General features: G+C 37.9%; 1 protein-coding gene across 1 annotated transcript in view; it reads right to left on the bottom strand.

The window, feature by feature from the left end:
• Positions 1-20,932, bottom strand: part of LOC150102980 (uncharacterized) — a 166,714-nt gene that overhangs the window by 48,081 nt on the left and 97,701 nt on the right. The window contains exons 3-4 of the mRNA XM_090398061.1: positions 20,269-20,366; positions 3,188-3,294 (exon numbers count right to left, since the gene is read on the bottom strand). Of these exons, the coding sequence (XP_090254187.1) occupies positions 3,188-3,255 (68 nt within the window). The 5' untranslated portion in view covers positions 3,256-3,294; positions 20,269-20,366. The remainder of the gene's footprint in view (positions 1-3,187; positions 3,295-20,268; positions 20,367-20,932) is intronic.

Raw genomic sequence — 20,932 nt, 5'->3', positions numbered from 1 at the left:
CATTACCCAACTCTCATGACCATAGGTGAGGATGGGGACATAGGCTGTATTGAAGACAGCCAGCTTTGCCTTCTGGCTTAACTCCCGCTTCAATACTACCGAACGGCCAAGCTCCCGCAATATTGCGCTTGCGAAGCCAATTCGAGAATCTAGCTCTATGTCCCACTTTCCATCATTCGTGAATATGGACCCAAGGTATTTAAACTTCTCCACCTACCTCATTGGGACTCCACTTACATGTACAGTGCATGGGATGGTTGTCTTGAGACCACAAATGTTTCAGTTTTGGCCACACTGATCTTCATCCTGCTTCTGCACAAACAGCTACAAACCTATCCAGGGTCCGCTGGAAGTCATCTGTGGAGCTAAGCAGAACTAGGTCATCTGCAAAAAGCAGACGTCCAATGTGACATCTTCCAATTCTGACACACTCACTGCTTAGGCTGTGCCTATCAATCCAGTCCATAAATATTATGAAAAGGAGGGGTGACAGAACACACCCTTGGCAGAGGCCAACGGAAACTGTGAAAGGTTCAGACTTTGTGCTGTTTACCCTGACACAAAACTCTGGGTATTCATACAGGGACTTGATTGCAGCTAATAGTTGACCATCCACTCCATACTCCTGTACTACTTGCCAAAGCTTATCCCGAGGAACCCGGTCATATGCCTTCTCCAAGTCCACAAAACATGTGTAGACATTCTTGGCATATTCCCAAGATTTCTCAAAGACTTGCCTTAAAGTGAAGATTTGGTCAGTTGTGCTTCTACCAGGACGAAAGCCACATTGTTCTTCCTGGAACTTTGACTCAACTATGCTCCTGCACCGTCTTTCCAAGCACTTAGCATACACTTTCCCAGGCAGGCTGAGCAGAGAGATGCCACGATAGTTACTGCAATCCTTGTGGTCTCCCTTCTTAAAGACTGGTATTATTACCAGTCTTTAAGAAGAGAGACCACAAGGATTGCAGTAACTATTGCAGTAACTAACCTGTCTACCATTGCATTGGTGCTCGCCCAGATATTCAAGCAGCCTGACACACTCGAGTCGGCCAGAGAACACCGTCTCAATTTAAGGCCTTGTTCGATTTTAGCGATTTTATTGCTAAATGGACCTCTTTTGCTGTGAGACTAGTCATTTCCCCCAATCTGCACCTTTTGGATGTCAACAACTGCTGGGCCACCCGGGTTAAGAAGGCTCTCAAAATATTCCCTCCATCTGTGGAGGATATCCTTCTCAGTTGTTAAAAGTGCACCATCAGAGGCCTTAATTGCCCTTGCTGTGCACGATTTCCTCCCTCGAAGGCGGCGGATGGTCTGCCAGAATACTGTGTTTGCATTTGCATTGGATGAGTCTAATCTTTCTCCAAAGGATTCCCAAGCCTTCTGCTTTGTTGTCTTTACTGCCTCAGTAGCAGCTTTTCGTGTCTCAGCATACTGCAAACGCATCTCAGGTGACCTGACCCTAAGCCATGTTAGGTAGGACTCCTTTTTTTGCCCGGACAGTTTTTTGGACTTCTTGGTTCCATCAAGGTGTCCTTTGCTCACTGCCCGTTGCCACGCTGAGCCGCTTTCTGCCACAGCATGAGAGTGCAGAGGCAGTGACAGCTGTTCTGAACAGCTTCCACTCCTTCTCAACATCTGCAGTGTGCTTGGGAATCTGTTTGAACCTGGAGGAAATGTCATCTGCAAAATTCTTCCTCACAGCCTCATTTTCCAATGTCTCCCATTTCACGCGGTATAGCTGCTTAGGCCTACCAGTGTTGATGGTAGCAACTGGTTTCTGAAGCCGTAGAGTGCACATAACAAGGTGGTGGTCACTTGACAGTTCTGCTCCTCTCCTCACACGAACGTCCAACACTGAGGAAAATAGTTCTGCTGAGACTATAAAGAAGTCAATCAGAGACCTTTGTTCTAGTGTATCCCTGTACCAGGTATACGTATGGACTTCTCGGTGCTGGAAGAAGGTATTCATTATGGACTAGCTCTTGGTACAGCAGAAGTCCAATAATTTCAACCCATTCGCGTTAAGGTCAGGGGTGCTGTTCCTCCCAACCACACCCCCTCCATGTCTGGTCATCTGTTCCAACATGTGCATTGAAGTCACCTATTAGCAGGACTGATTTCATGTCTGCCACCCTGTCAAAAGCAGCATCCAATTCCTCTAGGAAGGCAGAGTATTCTGACTCCAGATTAGGTGCATAGGCTTGCACCACAGCCAAATCATGGTTTTTCATCTGAAGCCTTAAAACATATACCTGTCCCCCCAATGGGATCCACTCAGCAACACAGTCTGACAGCTGGGGGACTTGTGAGTATCCCCACACCCGCCTGAGCAGATATTGTCGGGTTCACACCAGAGTAGTAGAGCTTCCACCCCTTATCCAGGTAGACAGTTCCAGAGCCTCTCCTCTTGGTCGAAGAAAGCCCGACTAAGTCTAGCCGGTAGCGCTTGGCTTCCTCGACCTGTCAGAGAGAAGATATTCCAGTTGCCTAAAGCCATAGTCTGGTGTCGTTGCCATTTCGGTCCTTTTGCAGAACCATTTCTTTGCGCTGCCCCTAAACACCTCCCCAAACGGGTAGCGGGCCCATTGATGAAGTTTCCTCTAGCAGAGTGCTGAGGAGTGGTGTCTAAGGGAGACTGTAACATATTTTTCGAACGGGTCCCTCTGCCTAAAACCCGAACGCGTGCCTTGGTAACCCGTGCGACGGACGATGCGGTATGAACATTTTTTGATGGCCTGATCATGTTACAGTGTTTGATAATGTCCTGTTAGCACAAGACGAAATGGCATAGAAAAATAGGAAAGATTCCCCTCGAATACTCTAATAGCATTCGGGGGAAGGAGCAAGAAGAGAAGAAAGAAAGAATCAAGGGAGGAAGAGGAGGGACCAGTCTACAGATAATATAACAGATGTATATTACATGAAGTAAGGCATGGTCCAGCATTAGGTACCTCGGGTTTGCCACGCCCGTACTCACTAAAGTGAGCCCCTGAGAAAATAAATAAATAATAAATATAATCATAATAAATAAATAAATAAAGTTAATTAACAACGAAAAATGAAACATGATGCACTGGTTTTCTCACCTATACTGGTTTATTTACATGAATTTATGAGAAATATTAATATCATTGCTGTACGCAAGGAAAGCAAAACACCGACAGTTATATGAAATCCTTACCTGAAAGCGTGAAGATCGCGCTCAGCTTGATTGCAAGGAACGTGCTTGTTTTCCTCAATTAAGCACATTTTACTCTGTGGCTTCTGATCCTTGATTGGAAACTGTATCTAGATTAAAGAATAAGTAAAGTATCAGTATAAATGGCAATTAAAGAGATCTATAATCCTATTACATTTACAGAAACCATCAAGAATGTTCGATATTCAGAATTCTCTTGTAGAATCGAGCAGTGTCTCTAGGAATCGTTATTTTAACATGAACGCCTCCTAAAGCGTGTTAACACAATCTTCACAATGTACAGAGAGGGATCATTTTTTTTTTTTTTTTGACAATAAATCAATTCTCTTTCTTAGCGGGTAAAACTTACGGACTGTTACCTTCACTGCCACTCCATAAATCATAGTTTTGGTTATCTTAATTGCTAGTTTACAATTTTCCGGTGGCTTCCGCTGTTAACAGAGAAACAACGAGCTGCTATTAAAATGAAAGCATCCGAAATTTGAAAATATTGAAAATCACGAAAACTCTTTCCCTTTCTTCTATTTACTTCTAAGCAATTGTAAAGGCTAACACTTCCAATTACTCTATCTGCGGCACAAGGCTATATAGCCTCGTGACGCAGATAGAGTAATTGAAAGGCTATCTAGCATTTATTCCTTAACGTTACGTATGACTTGTTATGAAAGAGTTCTGTTATGGCTTTAAGGAAGCTACTTATCCGGGAAAATTGTGGCTGAGCTATGCGATCGGCGAAGTCCGGCAACAGTCAACTGATAGTAATGAATCAGAATAAAGAAAAGGGAGGGGATTTACTTTTCCCTGTATCCTAGAAAACCAAAAGTAAATAAGCTTTTGACATACAGACTTCTAATATCACAACATTTTCCTGATCTAACTGCTCTGACTATTTCAAGATCTTTCTTCCGAATGCTCATAATTCGCTCCTTCTCCTCTCACGAAAACTTTCATCTCCCTGACCCTCTTGTGGTCGATTTTTGCCAATCACGGATTCTTTTCTTTTCTTTTCTTCCCGCGAAAAACAAAGAGCTAATCGGCAACGATTGCACTTCTTTTGTTTTCGCTTTCTCGGTCTTCTTCCATGATTCTTAAGAATCACAGACAGACTTGAACTACAACTTGCCCCACTACAAGCATAGTCTAAATGCTTGTCCTATTTCCTGAAAATGGTTAATGCAACAGCTCAGCAAGATTATTAAACAACAGAATTGTAGTCTTCAGTCTTCCCATAATCTTTATATAAATTCATCCAAAAGAGTGATTCACTTCAATGCATTGATGTTATTTGGGGAAGAAATTATCAAAGGGATGAGGGTAAATAGAGAGGAATAAGAAATCTCCCGAGGATAAAGGTTTCGGTTCCACACATAGCCTACGATCTTCCCACGGTTAAATTAGGAGTATGCAAAAACTACAACAGTGTAAATATGCATGAAAAGCATACAAACATTAAAAATGCGCATTCCAGATTATAACGAAGAATCCCGCCCCGCATACAAAAATGCAAATCAACCAAATATACCACACCACTTCACAAATCTATAGAACATAATTTTTCATCGATTTTTGTTTTGTATGTGAATCCCACCTAGATTGTAAATCTATCGTATATTGGCAATTTGTGTGAGATAATCGTTATACGAGGGAGGAGAGATCTGGAAAGTTCTGATAAACACATAGAACAAAATGGTATTAAAGCAACTAATATAACCATAAGAAAGAACATACTAGTAAAAGAATTATGAAATTAACTTATGTTATTATATTCTTATATCCTCGTATGTTCTTTCTTGTGATTATATTAGTCGCTTTAATATTATTTTTGTTCTATGTGTTTATCAGAACTTTCTATAACCCCTCGTATGATCTGGAAACTCTGCTCTTAAAAGCACGGAATTATTTCAAGGTACTTTAGGTTATAATAGGCAGACTGCTAGTCTCATAACCTGGGAATGACATTCATCTACCACTTAAAATTTACGAAACCCCACTTGCTTTTTTCCTATGCCAAGTTTCCAAGTTTAAGAATCTTCAGTTCATTTCGTCTGGAAGGGGGAGTTTGTACACGCGTTTGCTCTGAAGCCCCACCAGAGAATCCAATCCAGAATGGACTCTTTGCAATTTTTTTTTGGCTGAAAATTACTTTAAATCAATTTCACCTGAGGTCGGCACTCCACGCCGGTCCTCTCAATGAGCAGGTTGGTGGTTCCACAGGGCGACGAAATTCATCTACCACCCAAAATCAGCATACTTCCAAATAAACATTACCTCAATTTTCCAAATTTGTGCATGAACCAAAGAGACAAAAACCGATTTTTGCTTTGATTTTCTTTATCCTGATCCTTAAACAAATGCTCTGATCTTTCATGTAAAGATGCGGAAACATTTACTACCTGCAAAAATTTCTTCCCCCCATAAGAATTATTCGCATATTTCTCAGAATACCAGACGGTCCTAAAACTTTCGAAACATTCCTCGGCTCCTTCTCACCAATAATCCCCCCAAATCTACTGGATATTATTGGACTTCTAGGCAATTCAGCTTACAACTTACTGATGATTTCTTCTCCCTCGGTCACTATCGGCATCATGATATCCGGCATTCTTATAAGATTCCTTAATAATACATAACACCTATAGGTCGATTATTTTTCCCGTCTTCATAAATACTGTATTTGTACTAATGAGCCACGGAAAAATGTATCCACATTAATATCTTGACGAATGAAATGCGTCTCATGCCCGCCATATGAGAGAATGGAAAATAAAATGTGATCGAATAATCAGTTAAATCAAGGGAGAATCAAATGAAAAAAGAAAAGTAAAGAGAATCTTTTGAATATTAATATATAATGTGAAAACGAGTATTAACATAATGGCTTCTTAAAATATAACAATAAAATATAAATGACAATCGATTTACATAATTTCGTTGAAAATTAAAGGCACGTTATGCCCATAAATATGTGAACTGATGTATATCTGAAGATGAAGAGATAGCTCTCAATTTATTACATACATTTCTTACTTTTAGCATCCTCAAATAGATGGCACTCTTGCATTATCTATTTTTATAACTTGTTTGCATAATTACAGGTAATTATCATATACATCTGCTATCTTGAAGTCTACAGTGCATTTTGAGAGTCTTTTTTTTTTTTTTTTTTTTTTTTAATACGTTCTTAGCTCCCTTTGACGTGTAGTTACGCGGTAACTCGATAAACGGATGAGAAGGCACGAAACTGCGAGTACGGAATTTGAAATAGTAGCGTCGCATTCAGTAACTGTAAAGCATTCTTTCATTTGGGGGGGGGGGGGTCTGCATTGTGGTCTTATCGCTGCTTAGTATAAATTTCAAATGTTTAGATGGCTTCCTGAGTAGTGTGGAAATAAATTCTATAAATTGCTCTTGTATATGTTTTTTTCTCCTGTCATATATATATATATATATATATATATATATATATATATATATATTAATATTTTAGAAGGAAAACAGCTGGCTGGAAAGATGTTCATATAAAACAGTAGAAACTCTTCGTTCATTTGAACTAATGTAAGGTAGGAAGTGCAGAGCTTCGCAATACATCATTCAGTTGATCGAATATAAGGCGCATGGGATGAGAAAAATCATACAACTGTGACGCATACAGCAGAGGGATATTATGAGGTACGTGAACTACTTAGAAAAGAAAAAGTAAACAGCGGTATATATGAAAGAAAGGTAAGCACGTATCTGAGAAAGGTGCATTAAACGAAAAAGTAATCGTGCCTGAGAGAGGGTGTGGGAGAGAAATTCTCGCAAGAAAGGAGAACATGAGAGTCAATGAATGTGACAACCACAGAATGAAGTTTGAGATAAAATACCAAGCAAGAAAGAAGGCACTATTTTTTCTGTTTTCTAATTACTGGAACTTTATATTATTGGATTTATCCGCACGTTACTATAAATGATTTACGACCATGTTAAGAAAATGATTAAGTGCAATATTAAAAGTGCACCCTCAAATAAATGCAATCATATTTTCGAATTTTCTCTTTCCTCATACAGACATATTTTCCAATTCTCTCTCTCTCTCTCTGATCATTCCTTGTAGCCTAGGATAATCTAGTACATAATATTCATATAGCAGTTTTCTAATCTGTGGGGGTGTATATTTACAGCGAGAGAGAGAGAGAGAGAGAGCGTCAGGATATGTGGGGGGGGGCGAGGGACAAGTAATGTCCAAATAACTTCATTCACAGTTTACAGCTGTGAATGAAGCAAAGTACAATGTACCTGCATTACACACAGCGTATCTCTCACATTCACTCATAAATGCAATTTAAGTATTTAGTACCCAAAACGATAATTTTCCAAATATACTTAAATGGCACTTATGAATGAATATGTGTGACACGATGTGTGTAATGTAGGTACACTGTACTTTGCTGGAAAGCATAGAGCAACATAAGGGCCACATAAGTTGATTATTTCAAACAGTTTTACAGCTGTTCTTTAAATTTTAAACACACACACACACACACACACACACACACACACACTGGTAATGTTTGAAATTTCAGACTAATAAAATAAATATGGCATTAGTTTGAATAGAATTGTCAAAATAGGGGGGGGAGAAACAAAATAGAAAAATAGCAAATAATTGTCAAAAATAGAAAAAATATCATTAGTCTAATCAACTAAATATGTCATTTTGCTATTTTAAACACGATTTAACTAATAATTACTGTTTTAGTTATGTATGCTAACAATACTGTGTGAATTTGTAAATTAAAGACAGCGATTCGAGACATTGTAGAGTAAAATGGACGTCCGAATATTAATATATTTTTAAGTGATATAAGTGAGAAGTAGGTTTAGTCTAATATGTATTATGCTATTCAAAATACGTCAAGCATTAATTTTTAAAAATTAATCCTTTTTGTTTATATTTATATAAACTGTATCTGTATCGATTCATGTAGGTCGGAAACTCTTTTGTACTTTTGTACATCGAACGCGTCTTCTTAATGGAGGCAACAGCTAGATACCAGAAGATAAATAAAGACAATATAGATGTATCTAGAAATTTTTTATCTAGAGTTATATATCTATTTTTTCAAATATTAAAATTGGCAATTATTACTGTTAGACAGTTATCTGCGCTTAAACAAATAATGTTCTTGTTTTGAGACAAATATAAAATAGTGATATTAGATATTCAAATCGTTAAGTGATTAATTGAGATTTATTTCTGATAAGTTATGTACCTGTGCAATATGTTCATGCTTATTTGTACAATAAAAAGAATATTTATCTCTACGAAATATCACTGAGCAAGACTATTTGTAACTACCTTTTTCTTTTTTGCCCCCCCCCCCGAAGGTCTTGATGATGATCGAGAGAATGTCCAGCATTGAAGTGGGATTGGTTTTCTAATGAAATATTTCTTTTCGTATATTCTTAATTTATAGTTCAATCATATGCAACTGCATTAGTGCAGAACCTCATCGATTTCAGCAGCAAATGTGAACATCGGTGAACCTTGAGAAAACTTTATTTTGGAGCCGTTAAGTGAGGCTACCAACCTTATTTTCTACATTCCAGAGAAATTCTGCAAGCTGGAAAGCGAGTCAGGTTTTGTTCGTTCGGAGATTTATTATAGTACTTTTAATTTTGCTTCAAAAGATTTAATTAAAAAAAAAACATATCAGGCAGTAATTTAACTTTTTCTTAAAGTTTCAAATTAATCGCATTAAGAGATGTCATGCCCAAAAAGAGACATCTGGGATCCATTGTACAGTTTTGCTATTTCATATATAAATAACAAAAAAAAAAAACTGTTTTTCAACACTGCACCACAACTCAATCATCTTACTATATAATGTTTCGATTTCTTCCAAAAAAAAAAAAAAAAGGTTGGAATTGACGGTGTGCTAAGCATGGCGTCATATGCGCTTTCTCCAAAATCTCCGAAGAAACAGTTGTTTCATTTGAGTATTTCTTCACTTTCAGGTACTAATTCCAAGAGGCAGTACTTTTCATTATTGTTTTCAGATTTGCTGCTCATCTCCAAATGTGAGAACAATAATGTAAGGTACGATGGATTTGGAATTTATAAAGTATTAAGAGTTAAGAACAACAGAACTATTATTTGGAACGAAAAAGAATACCAAGCTTTTTGGGCACTCAGCAGGCTATGGATATGCCAGGGTAGGCTAGCTGGAGGTAGTTCGTGGAATAGTAGGGAGGAGATTTGGCTCGGTCATCTAAAGAGACTTAGAGGAAACCTGATGCCAAGAGGTCTACCTTACCTAAATTTAGATATTACGTTGTTCGACTTGGATGAGAGAGAGATGGAAACATAGCAGGGCAGAAGTTTGCCCAATGGCCATGGGAGGTGCCCAGAAGGCTCGCCTGCCATTTGAGCAGATGGGACTTGGTGCATTTGATGATTACCTGTCTACACGTTTTGATGATTTTCTGTAGTTGATACGAGCTGTATTGTAAGCTAATTAAGAAGTTGAAGTTTTTAACTTGAGTCATTGAGTATATGCTGCATTTTTAGTTTCGATTGCTTTTACGCATTTGTTAGAAATCAAAGCTTCGGTAAGGGTCGGAGGTTTTGAGTGGAGGGGGAAAATAAAGCCACTCATCATAATTTAAACTATCAGATCGGAACAAGTACTTGGATTATGAAAGCGAAGCAATCAGCTTATGAATAGAAAAAAAAAAACTAGTCAACAATGTGTCTAGAAGACTTGATTAAAAAAAGATCCAGGACATGTAAGGAGAATAATGACGATAATCTGGTATACTAGTAGGTCGGTGAATGATTTGCGTTAGACTTTACTGACAGCAAAGCATTCAGCTTCTTTTCCAACTGAATTTGTGAAGTTAGAGAAGAGAGGAGATAGTCGGAATTGGGGGATGTTGATTTTCCTAGGAAGTTTATCTCATTGTTTCAGTAATTAGATTGTATGTGATCAACTTTAAGAGATAATCAAAAAGATCGGCCAGTATCAACAAAATGAGGCAAGGAAATCTTGAGCCAAAGTAGATCCTAAAAAGGAGATTCCATCTCTAATAATTTTTGCATGTGATAGCAAACCAAACAAAAGCACGCTTCCCCTTCTTGCGGAAGGGAAAACTGTCCACAGTACATCATGCGTGATGTACTGTGGACAGTTCAGGTGAGCTGCAGTGGTAGAGGTTACTGGTTGAGGTCCAATAATGAATAATAGATCGTCTTTAGATTTCTGTAATCGCCAACATCATGCCAACATGAAGTGGTGGTATACGTTGTTCATGTTGGCATGATGTTGGTAATGTTTACGTGGAAGTGCTTTTTTCAAAATGGAATTTTGTTCTTTTCTTGGATTAAGGGATAAATTTTTTGAATATTTTGTTAGTTTCTGTGAAACATTTTCGAATTACAGTGACACTTTTAATTTTTCATGCTATCTATCATGGTCGTGGAATATTTGAGAAAATTTATAGAATATGGGAATGCAGCAAGTGTGGAGAACTTGTAGACATGATTCCACACAAGGAGTACTGAGACTCCAATCCAAGTGGGGCCTCGACAATGTACCTGCGATTATGCCCCTGCTAACGCAGGAGACATTGTACGCAGTCTCACTTCAGGAACACCTAAGTAGAATAAGAAACAGCAGCATAAATATTCGCCAGATGACGCAACCTCCCAGTCGTTACCAACAGGCTCGATCCTATGTGCTTCCTCGGGGACATGCCTGCGGAAACCGTTCAACCGCTGTACCCTCGAATGAAGGAAGCGCTGGCTTTCTGGCTGAATACGTAAGTCTGGAGTGCCTACCCATCAAGGCCACTACCTGTCCTGCATGTAAGAAGAAAGAGGAGGAACAGAAGCCAGAGACCTTACTCCATAGACGAAACATGGAAACCAAACAATTATCGTTAAAGATAAATTATCAAAATAAGCTGTTTATTATGATTAAATATGGCACTGGATTATGAAGATGAAAGTCAAACTATAAGAAGTACTATCAATTTTTTACTAACTTTTATTCAAATTCGAAATACACGAACTTGTATATTTCCATTATGGTCTTTGAAATATAGGCATTATTCAAATGAGATTAAACTTATATTCAAAATTAAAGAATTATAATGTGATATTATAGTTGCAAATATAATAAAACCACTAAGAAAATACAAAAAAAAATTTGTAATCAGACTAAATCCATTACAATTTTTTTCCCTTCTAAAGAACAGTACTACTTGAAATATATCGGCGTTGCTGAGGTTGGACATGCTGAAAGATAGAGAATTCAGACCAACGGCAAACAGAATTTAGACGAAGACAATGAATGTTTGAAATAACATGAATGCATCACAGAGACGACATATCCGTCTCTAAAAGCAACTGCCAAATTTGAAGCTTCTGCCTATATTTTCTGATGAGTTAAGGGCAACCACAGCCATGTATATATATATATATATATATATATATATATTCTTTCAGTCTTATAATTTAAATTAATAGAAACTACTTCAATATTTAAATTTAAATTTAAAGTAGACATGAATTATTTTTGTTTAATTCTTATAGGAGACAGAGAAGATACCGGAGCTGTACCCATGATAAGCATGAATACAAAAGATGATACCAAAATGCCATTTGTATTGTCATAAGTTATTTCATACTAGATTGCATTATGAAATGAATTTTACACTGAAGTGCAAAGTTCATTTCCTAATGCAATCTGGCGAATATGAAGTCAATCTGGTGGAATCTGAAGTGACCCTTCAAAGATCTTCGTCAACTGCGCAATAGCTTTCTAATGGAGCAACATACTCAAAATCAAATGCAAAAGTCATTTAAATGATCAGAGAAGATATGCTGTGGGTAGTTCATGAAATAGTGTGGAGATTTGCCTTGGTCATATAAAAAGAGTTGGAGGAAAACACTAATGCTAAGAGATCTCTATCCCCATCTATCCCAATGGCTTTAACAGGCCTTTAAGGCCCACAACCTTCCAAGCATGCTTGGATTTCGTAACCGAAATACGAGGATGGAATGGTCACCCCCTATGCCTCGAAGTATTCCTGGCTGTATCCCCGTGTGTTCACGGGGCCGGTTTGCCTGCTTGAAAAACTCCAGATAAACTGCCGGAAAAAACCCTGCTGTCCACGCCCAAGACCGGCTAACTTGGCTATGGCTGTGGAAAAGGATGAAGTCCACTTCAAGTTGAGAAGTGCATTTTTTGTGCATTCAGCCTAAATGTTGATAGTTATGCCAGTTATTTTGCTAACTGTGGATATTCTTCTTTTTTATTATCAAGGAATCAAAAAAAAGCGCATTTAATTCACATTATAAAATATTATGAAAAAACTGATGAATTTGCGCATCAATAAAGATGTGCAAATTCCTTCTTTGCGAAGGAATTTGGAACCTTTTTTCGTTAAGAAAGGTTTCCAACCTTTCTTTGTTAAGTCAGCAAAAAACATAACTTTTTTTTTTGGCCATTTTAAAATTTCCGCTAGGTCCACTTTTATATGTAATGAAGGAGGAAGTATTAATCCAGCATTCTCAAATGGAAATTGAGGCGTGTTACGTTTCTGAGGAACAAACGCATCTCTTTTTGGCTATGCAATAAGCCAAAAGAGAAATAACAGTGCTGTGTGCAACTCCACAGTATTGCAGCATGACTTTTGTAATCCAAGTAAAAGCCCGATGAGCCTTTCAGTTCACCACGTACCTGCCAACAGTGTTTCTTGCATTTGAAAGTCAGTATGACAGATGTGCTGTCATAAGATTCTGTGTTACAACGGAATGATCAGGATATTGAAGTCTTTTTTTGGTCCCGTCCCGTGTTGCAACAAATAACTGCCTTAATGCATTATAAATTGACTCTATACAACAGAACTGTGTTTCAATCATTTTTCCAAATCAGTACATTTATGTCTAGGCGCACACGTTTTGCATGTTGCAAGATGTTGAGATTGTTATTTCTCTTCTTTCTCTAAATACTGATATCCTTATTATTACTTAAGATTTTTTTTTTTTTTTTTTTGAAATCATCCGTGTAGTGACTTAAGCCAGGTGTGTGGTTGGAACAGATGTTTTGGATACACTACCTTTTCCTACTAAAACCAACTTTTTAAAATAAAACCAGCGGTCTTCAAGACTAGCTGATTGATTTAACAATGTCGAAGTTTATATTTTAGCATTGTTTAAAAGTATCGCGGGTAATAGGCAAAAAATTAAGTCTTCCCACAGAAATTTCACTCTTTCTCAATAAACGATGAAAAAGTTGGCTTGAAATAATAAAAGCTGAGAATAATTAATAAAAGTTTCAGTTAACAATCGTAATTTTATAATTAAAAAGTAAATACAATTATCGCGGACCCAAAGTAAAACACTCTGAAACCAGGGTTCTTTTTTACTTCGTAAGAAAACTCGAGGATATTAACTAATGTAAAACCAAAGTCCTTACGAATGAACGCAATCAATAAGGCTAGAGTCACACCACTAATGAACAAAACCCATTACCTAAGTACAATTGACAAATGACCATCATCACATTAAAAGGACATAATGTTCACTCTACTTTGCGTATGACTTTAAAAATATCAAATATGAATGTTATCGCGAAGCAAAGAGAAGACAATTCGAACCATGAAATAACATTTTTTCACGCCTGTGGAAAAATCTTTATATAAAGTACTTGCGTTCTAATACCCGCTGTTAGTTGCAATAAGTTGGATGATAGTCTCACATCGAACGATCAAAATCATCTACCATCTAAAAGCATGATCATGAATTGTATCGCAGTGGAAGAATAATCAATAATCTGCTATTCGAAGTACCAAGTGATAAAAGTACAAAAAAAATTCAACATTTTTTTAAATGTTGCTTTTTTGACTTATATTGAATGACTCGTGCATAACAATATCCTGGTCCCATATGAATGAAGGCGTATGAGTGGAAAGGGGGTTCCAATCCCGTCAAAGACGCGAGGAACCTTTATATAATTATTTTTAAGTTAAAGGCGAGTTAGCCGTACTTATAAGATGGTCAGAGGATTTTCTTTTTCCGAAATCTCGGGTTTTTCATCCCTCAAAACAGACATACCAAACAAGAGCATATGCAGTTGATAGTAATATACCAGTCTTACAGCTTTAACTATAAATAAATAAATCCGTTAACGCCTATTATTCCAAAGAGGGAGTATCAGACGCTGTTTAATCCTAACTAATTTTTGTCAGTTGATGAAGAGCAGATCTTCACCCTTAGCTAATTACAGACAACTGGCTAAAGACATCAATTATTGTAAACGGCATCCAGGAATTTATATGGCCTTATTAATTCCAGCCATAATAATAATAACGAAACTTAAGTCCTGCTAATCCAGTGATCCAACTGACCAAACTTTGCAGGAATGCATTGTGTGTCATGCGGAAGCGTTATCTGAGAGAAAAAAAAAAAGTAGTTCCAAAATTCACCACCAGGGCGCGTTGTAAACATCAAATTCATGGAATTTGCATATCATACGATTCTGCAGGTGCCAGAAGCGTTTACAAAGATGGATAAGGGATTTTCCCCTTCATTTTGGTTGTTAATACCGTCCACAGTCAACCTTTTCCCAATGTGCTTTCACATGAAGTTGTACTATCTAAATAATTTCCAGGCAGGTGCAGCATAAGATGTTAATGGTAGTATAGCTCCGGTATATGCTGCTTTCAGCACTTCGCGAATTTCATAGCCTGGACAAATGACGAGATCCACTATCTCCATTTGCCTGCGACGAATGATTAGTCGTTCTGAAGAAACGGCATCGTTGGGAGTTAGACCTGCCAGAGCTCGCAAACCGATCAATTCACAACAAGTGAATGAAGTTGTTACTGCTGTCTTGGAGAAGGCCATAAATAACAGCGTTTGTTCCTGCAGTGCACGTATTGTATCCAGACCCATGGATGTGCCTTACACAACTGTCTGGAAAATTATAGGAAGATTCTGCATTTCAACCCATTTAAGATGATCCTGACACAGGAGTTGAGCCTGCAGGACTTGGAAAGTCGATTAACATTTGCTTTAACATTCCTCGCTCGAGTGGACGCTGCGTGGCCATGGTTGATTTTTTTTTGGGGGGGGGGAGGAATGAGGATCACTTTCACCTGAAAGGAGATGTGAATACCTACAATTGCTGGGTATGGGCTACGCATAACCTACATACAATCCAAAAAATTCCTTTGCATTCACCTAAAGTTGCTGTCTGATGTTGGTTTACAGCTTCGTTTGTCATTGGACCATTCTTCTTTGAGGACATTCGTCAGTCCGATCCTGTGACCTGCTCAGTTACTGCCGAGAGGTAGTATCGCGATATGATAAACAATTTTGTTGTGCCACAGCTACAGCATCGCCTGTGCATGGAGTCAGTCATTTTCATGCAGGATGTTGCCTCTCCACACATCGGTCGATCTAAATAGGAAGTTCTTCGAGAACATTTCACGGAAGCCAGAGTAATCAGTCGTGCGTTTCCCACTGCATGGCCACCTCGTTCACCTGATCTGACCTCCTGTGACTCTGACTCCGGGAATTTCTCAAAGGCTGGGTTTATCGGGATCATCCTGATAACTTCAGGGCGCTGAAAGACAGCATAACGCAGCACTTACAAAACATAAGTTAAGACCAGCTGCGTTCTGCTGTCGAACACACTGTCCAAAGGATGCAGTTTGTGACTTACCGGGAAGGGTAGTACATCGAACAGCCCGCGATTCATAATGACAGTGAATAAAAATGTGTTATTTATGCTTGTGTTGCTTTTCCCCTTCTTACACACACACAGAAAAATTACTACATTTACATTCGGTACATCATACAGCGGCTCTGTTGGTCAATATTTTTTAACTACTTCTTTTTTCTCAGATATCGCTGCATGACGCACAATGTATTTCTGCAAAGTTTCGCAGCAGATGGATCACTGGGTGGCGCTCCACAAGGGCTTAAACAACAGGGACACTTTAAAATTTTGATCACCCCGTATCCTTTTTATATATATGTATGGGTGGTCTGAAAAGTTATCGGCCTCGACCATAAATGGCAACACTATCGGCAAGATTTTTTTTTTCTAAGTTGGTACATCTGTCATAAGCCAAAATGTTGTCTGTATCCCTTGAAATAGAAAAAACTGAGTATCGTGCGGTTATAAAATTTTTGTAAAAGAAGGTCTAACGCCAAAAGAAATTCATTCGAAGTTCAAAAAAGTTTATGGTCACTCTTCTTCTTCGTTTTCGACAATTAAGAAATGGGCTGCCGAGTTTAAATGCGGCAGTACCAGCCTTGAAGATGATCCACGTGAAGGACGTCCAAAAAAGTGTAACAACACCAGAAATCATTGATCAGTACACGATATAGTATTGGATGACCGGCGAATCGAAGTGTGTGAAATTGCTGAGACTCAGTGACGCATCCATAGGAGGGGGGACAATGACCCTGCCCCCCTCCAAAAGAGAAAGGAAAAATATACTCGAAAAGTTTCCAAAAATCTTTTACTAATTAAAATTCATTTTTTTATTTACGTTGTGTCGTGTCTTCTGTTTCTATTCTACTTATGAATTATAATTCATAAGTAGCATATATAATTCATCTCACCTTATGTGACCGCTAATTAGCGGTCACATAAGGTGAATACCCTGAGAATACTATGAGAATACCCTGTAGCTATCGGAATCAGGGCCGCTGTGAACGAAGTAGTGCTCTCGGGCAGACCGGACGCTTTCGTTTGCCCGAGCAGGACCAGAGGAGATCACGGGTATCATGTATTGGCGATCACTGCAGATAATCAGTCATAGGTCGTATTCAATGTGTAGTGTGTATTCTCAAATAGTCTACTCGACTCGCCCCCCCCCCCAAAGATTAAATCTTGAGTGCTCGGCCCTCTCCAAGATTAAATCCTGAGTGCGCCACTGCTGAGACTATAGGCATTTCAAAAGAATGTGTAGGATATATTTTGCATGAAGAATTGCAAATGAAAAAGCTTTGCGCAAGGTAGGTGTCGCGCTTGCTCATAGCAGATCAATTTCGCATGAAAATCTCTGAAAAATCTCTTTTGGAGCGTTTTAACAAAAAGAAAACTGATTTTGTGCGTCGATTTATTACTATGGATGAGACTTGAATTCACCAGAATCCAAACAGCAGTCTCAAAACAGTGGACAGAAGCAGGTTGTTCAGCGCCAAAGAAGACAAGGTCATGGCATCGGTGTTCTGGGATACTGAAGGCATTTTGTTTATTTACTAATTATTGTGAAAAGGGTAAAACAATAACCGGGGAATATTATTCCGATCTTTTAACCAGATTAGAGGAAAAAATTCGTGAGAAAAGATCCGGTTTGCAGAAGAAAAATGTCATCTTTCATCACGACAATGCACCTGCCCACAAGGTGTTTTGGCGATGGTAAAATTAAGGGATCTGCACTATGAATCATTGGAACATCCACCCTATTTCCCAGATTTGGCTCTCTCTGACTTCTATCTCTTCCCAAAACTAAAACTCTTCCTCGCTGGTCAACGGTTTTCTTCGAATCAAGAGGTGATTGCAGCTGTAGAGGGGTATTTTGCAGATCTTACTGAGAACCACTACAGGGACGGGATGATGGCACTGGAGCATCGCTGGAATAAATGTATGTCTTAACGGAGATTATCTATGGAAAAATAAAAATAATTTTGAAATTATAAATTCGTTTTTTTATTGTTAGGCCGAGAACTTTTCAGACCACTCTCGCATATGTATAATTTCGTTTTAGTAATATAAATATATATAAATATAAATAAATAAATAAATAAATATTTTTCTTTCTATCTTTCTTTTTTCAGATAATCGTTGTCTATCACTGAATTAAAACCGATTCACTCTTTTCAATTGGTCTTTTTTCTTCTCCACATGTTCATTTTGCTAGGACGGTCAAGGTATTGTATTATGCTTTGTCTCTTTCTGTGCTGTTTTCTTTCTGTAATGTAGTTTTTACGTCTACTGTAATAATCAACCTCCTATCCTAGTCTCTTAGTCTCAGCTGCTTTTGTTATAATACCCAAACAACTCAGTCTAATTTGTTCTTCTATCACATTTCCTTGGCTCCTATTACGCTGTGATCACTTCATTAATTTAACCACTAAATATACTTAAGAATTAAATTTTGAAGTGAAATCTTTTATACAGGGTGTCCCAAAATTCACGCAAGATTTAAATTTAGCGCCATTTGTGCGGTAAAGCGTTGCCAACAAGAAAAAAAAAGACAGCGTGACAGCTGACAGTTCAGGGTTATTAAAAATGACCACAGAGAGCGAAGAGAGTTCGTTGAATGGATTATGGAACAACAACAAGTGGATGCCTATTTTTCGAACAAAATCATCTTCAGCGATGAGGCTCATTTTCATCTTGATGGCTTCGTTAATCGACAAAATTGTCGCATTTGGGGTTCAGAAAATCCACGAGTGATTGTTGAGAAACAAATGCATCCACAACGTGTCACTGTTTGGTGCGGATTTTGGGCTGGAGGCATCATCGGTCCATTCTTCTTCGAAAATGCGGCTAGTAAGGCAATAACAGTTAATGGTGCTCGCTATCGCGACACGATAATCCAGTTTTTTGTGCCTAAATTGCAAGATATGGATGTGGACGGCATGTGGTTTCAACAAGACGGTGTCACATGCCATACAGCCCGAGAAACAATTCAATTACTGCATGAGTCATTTCCTGGTCATGTAATTTCCCGTTTTGGTGATCAGAATTGGCCGCCAAGATCATGTGACTTAACGCTATTCTCTGAACAAGTTGTCCTCATTTTCAGCACAACTTGTTCAGAGAATAGCATACTTTCCAAATGTATGCATTCTTCCATATTGTGATGAATCCCTTTTTTTCATATCACTGGACTTTTTTCTTTGGGGTTTTTTGAAGTCTAAGGTTTATGCCAACAAGCCCACGACCACCCACGCCTTGAAGGAGGAAATTGAGCGCTGTATCAACGAAATTCAGCCACATTTATGTAAAACGGTCATGGAAAATTTCGACAAAAGAGTGCGTATGTGCCAGCAAAGCCGTGGAGGCCATTTACCCGATATGCTATTCCATGCATAACCCTATACTGTATACTTTATGAATCAATAAGAAATTACAATTTTTAATTAAAAACCTGTGTTTTCTATCAAAATTACTTCTTGCGTGAATTTTGGGACACCCTGTAAATGGATCTGAATAGTTATATTAATTAAAATGACATTACGTTTTTCCAACTGAGTCATACTAAATTACTATATTTTTGATTACTCCTAATTCAATTATTACTCCTAATTGTGTGTTTGAAAACTTCCTTTCAATGGTGAAAAATTATTGATAGTGTCATCTTATGTGACTCTATTGAGTACTAATTAAGCTACGCAAATTACTGCGATTCGAGTATTTCAGAAAATGGCTATTCGTGTTACCTTATATAAGATTATTTTAAACAAAATTTACGAATGACAAACTAATAGGTTTCTTAAGATTAGCATGCTTTTTTTATAGTTTTTTCAACACATATGAGTTGTAGTTTATTGAAATTAACTAAGAAGAACTAAGATTATCAGGTATCAATTTATGCTACAAAAATGGTCTAATTGTTTAAGGCAATAAAGCTGATACTTCCATCTGATCCTATGTATAATTCAGTCTTAGTTTAAACGGACTAGAACATTATCTATGAGAGAGAAATTAGTTGGAACATTATTCAATTATTTAGGAAAACTGGTTGGCTCTGAGACTGAAAACTATTTTGGGTCACTTAATTTACATATCTAAGGATATTAACTCTAAAAATATCTTGATTACAAATTGCCTGTGAATTTTTCTCTGTTCCACGTTAAGTTTCGGCTACACGTTGGACACATCGTTATAATACCACAATCATAATTTTAAAAATATTCTCTGAGAAATTATCATGAAATTTTTACATTGAGAAATAACAAAATCTTCTGAACGCTGTCGAAAAAAAATTAAGATAAAACGAAAATAATTACTTCTATAATATGCATAGCGACAGACAACAACTCATACCTGACCATCCACATTGTTTTCAGCCTTTCTGCCGTAAATATGTTGTTTCTTGCTACGCCAAGTAAGCTCATAGCGACTTTCAGAGTCACCACAACCACCTTAAAGAAGAGGAATAAGTAATGATCACCGATATGCATTGTGCACATGCTATTAATTAAAATTCTGATTTAGAGATAAGGACTGAGGTCCTTTGAGGAACCTGAGCCCGAAATAGCAGTCAAATCAACTATTCCAGAACAATAATAATGTAGTACAGTGGTACCTCGCAATTCGACGTTCCGCAATTCAACAGTCTTGCAATTCGACAGTTGAATTTCGCGGGCCGGCCATGCGCGTGCATGGAATTGTGCGATGTCATTTGCTATTTGTCATTTCTGGTTGGGCTGCGTTGGTGTTTACTTGTGTTGTTTGTGCTAATTTTCAATTCTGCATTTTTCTGAAAGTAAAAATTTTGTGCACCCACAGTTGTTATTATTTTTTTGAGTGACATTTAAGAATGGGTTCAAAGAGAAGTGAACAGAGGAATAATACAGGAAAGAAGCACACTTGGTTGAGCATAGAGAAGAAGAAAGAAATTGTAGATAAAGTGCAGAAGGGTAGAACAATTACAGATGTAGCTCAAGAGTATGGCGTTCCTAGGTCAACTTTGGCAACTTTTTGGCAA

This window comes from Typopeltis vanoorti, chromosome 9 (assembly GCF_054136105.1).
Source record: "Typopeltis vanoorti isolate ZY-2024b chromosome 9, IOZ_Tvanoo_1.0, whole genome shotgun sequence".
Classification (NCBI taxonomy): domain Eukaryota; kingdom Metazoa; phylum Arthropoda; class Arachnida; order Uropygi; family Thelyphonidae; genus Typopeltis; species Typopeltis vanoorti.
This window is presented reverse-complemented; position numbering and strand designations above follow the sequence as displayed.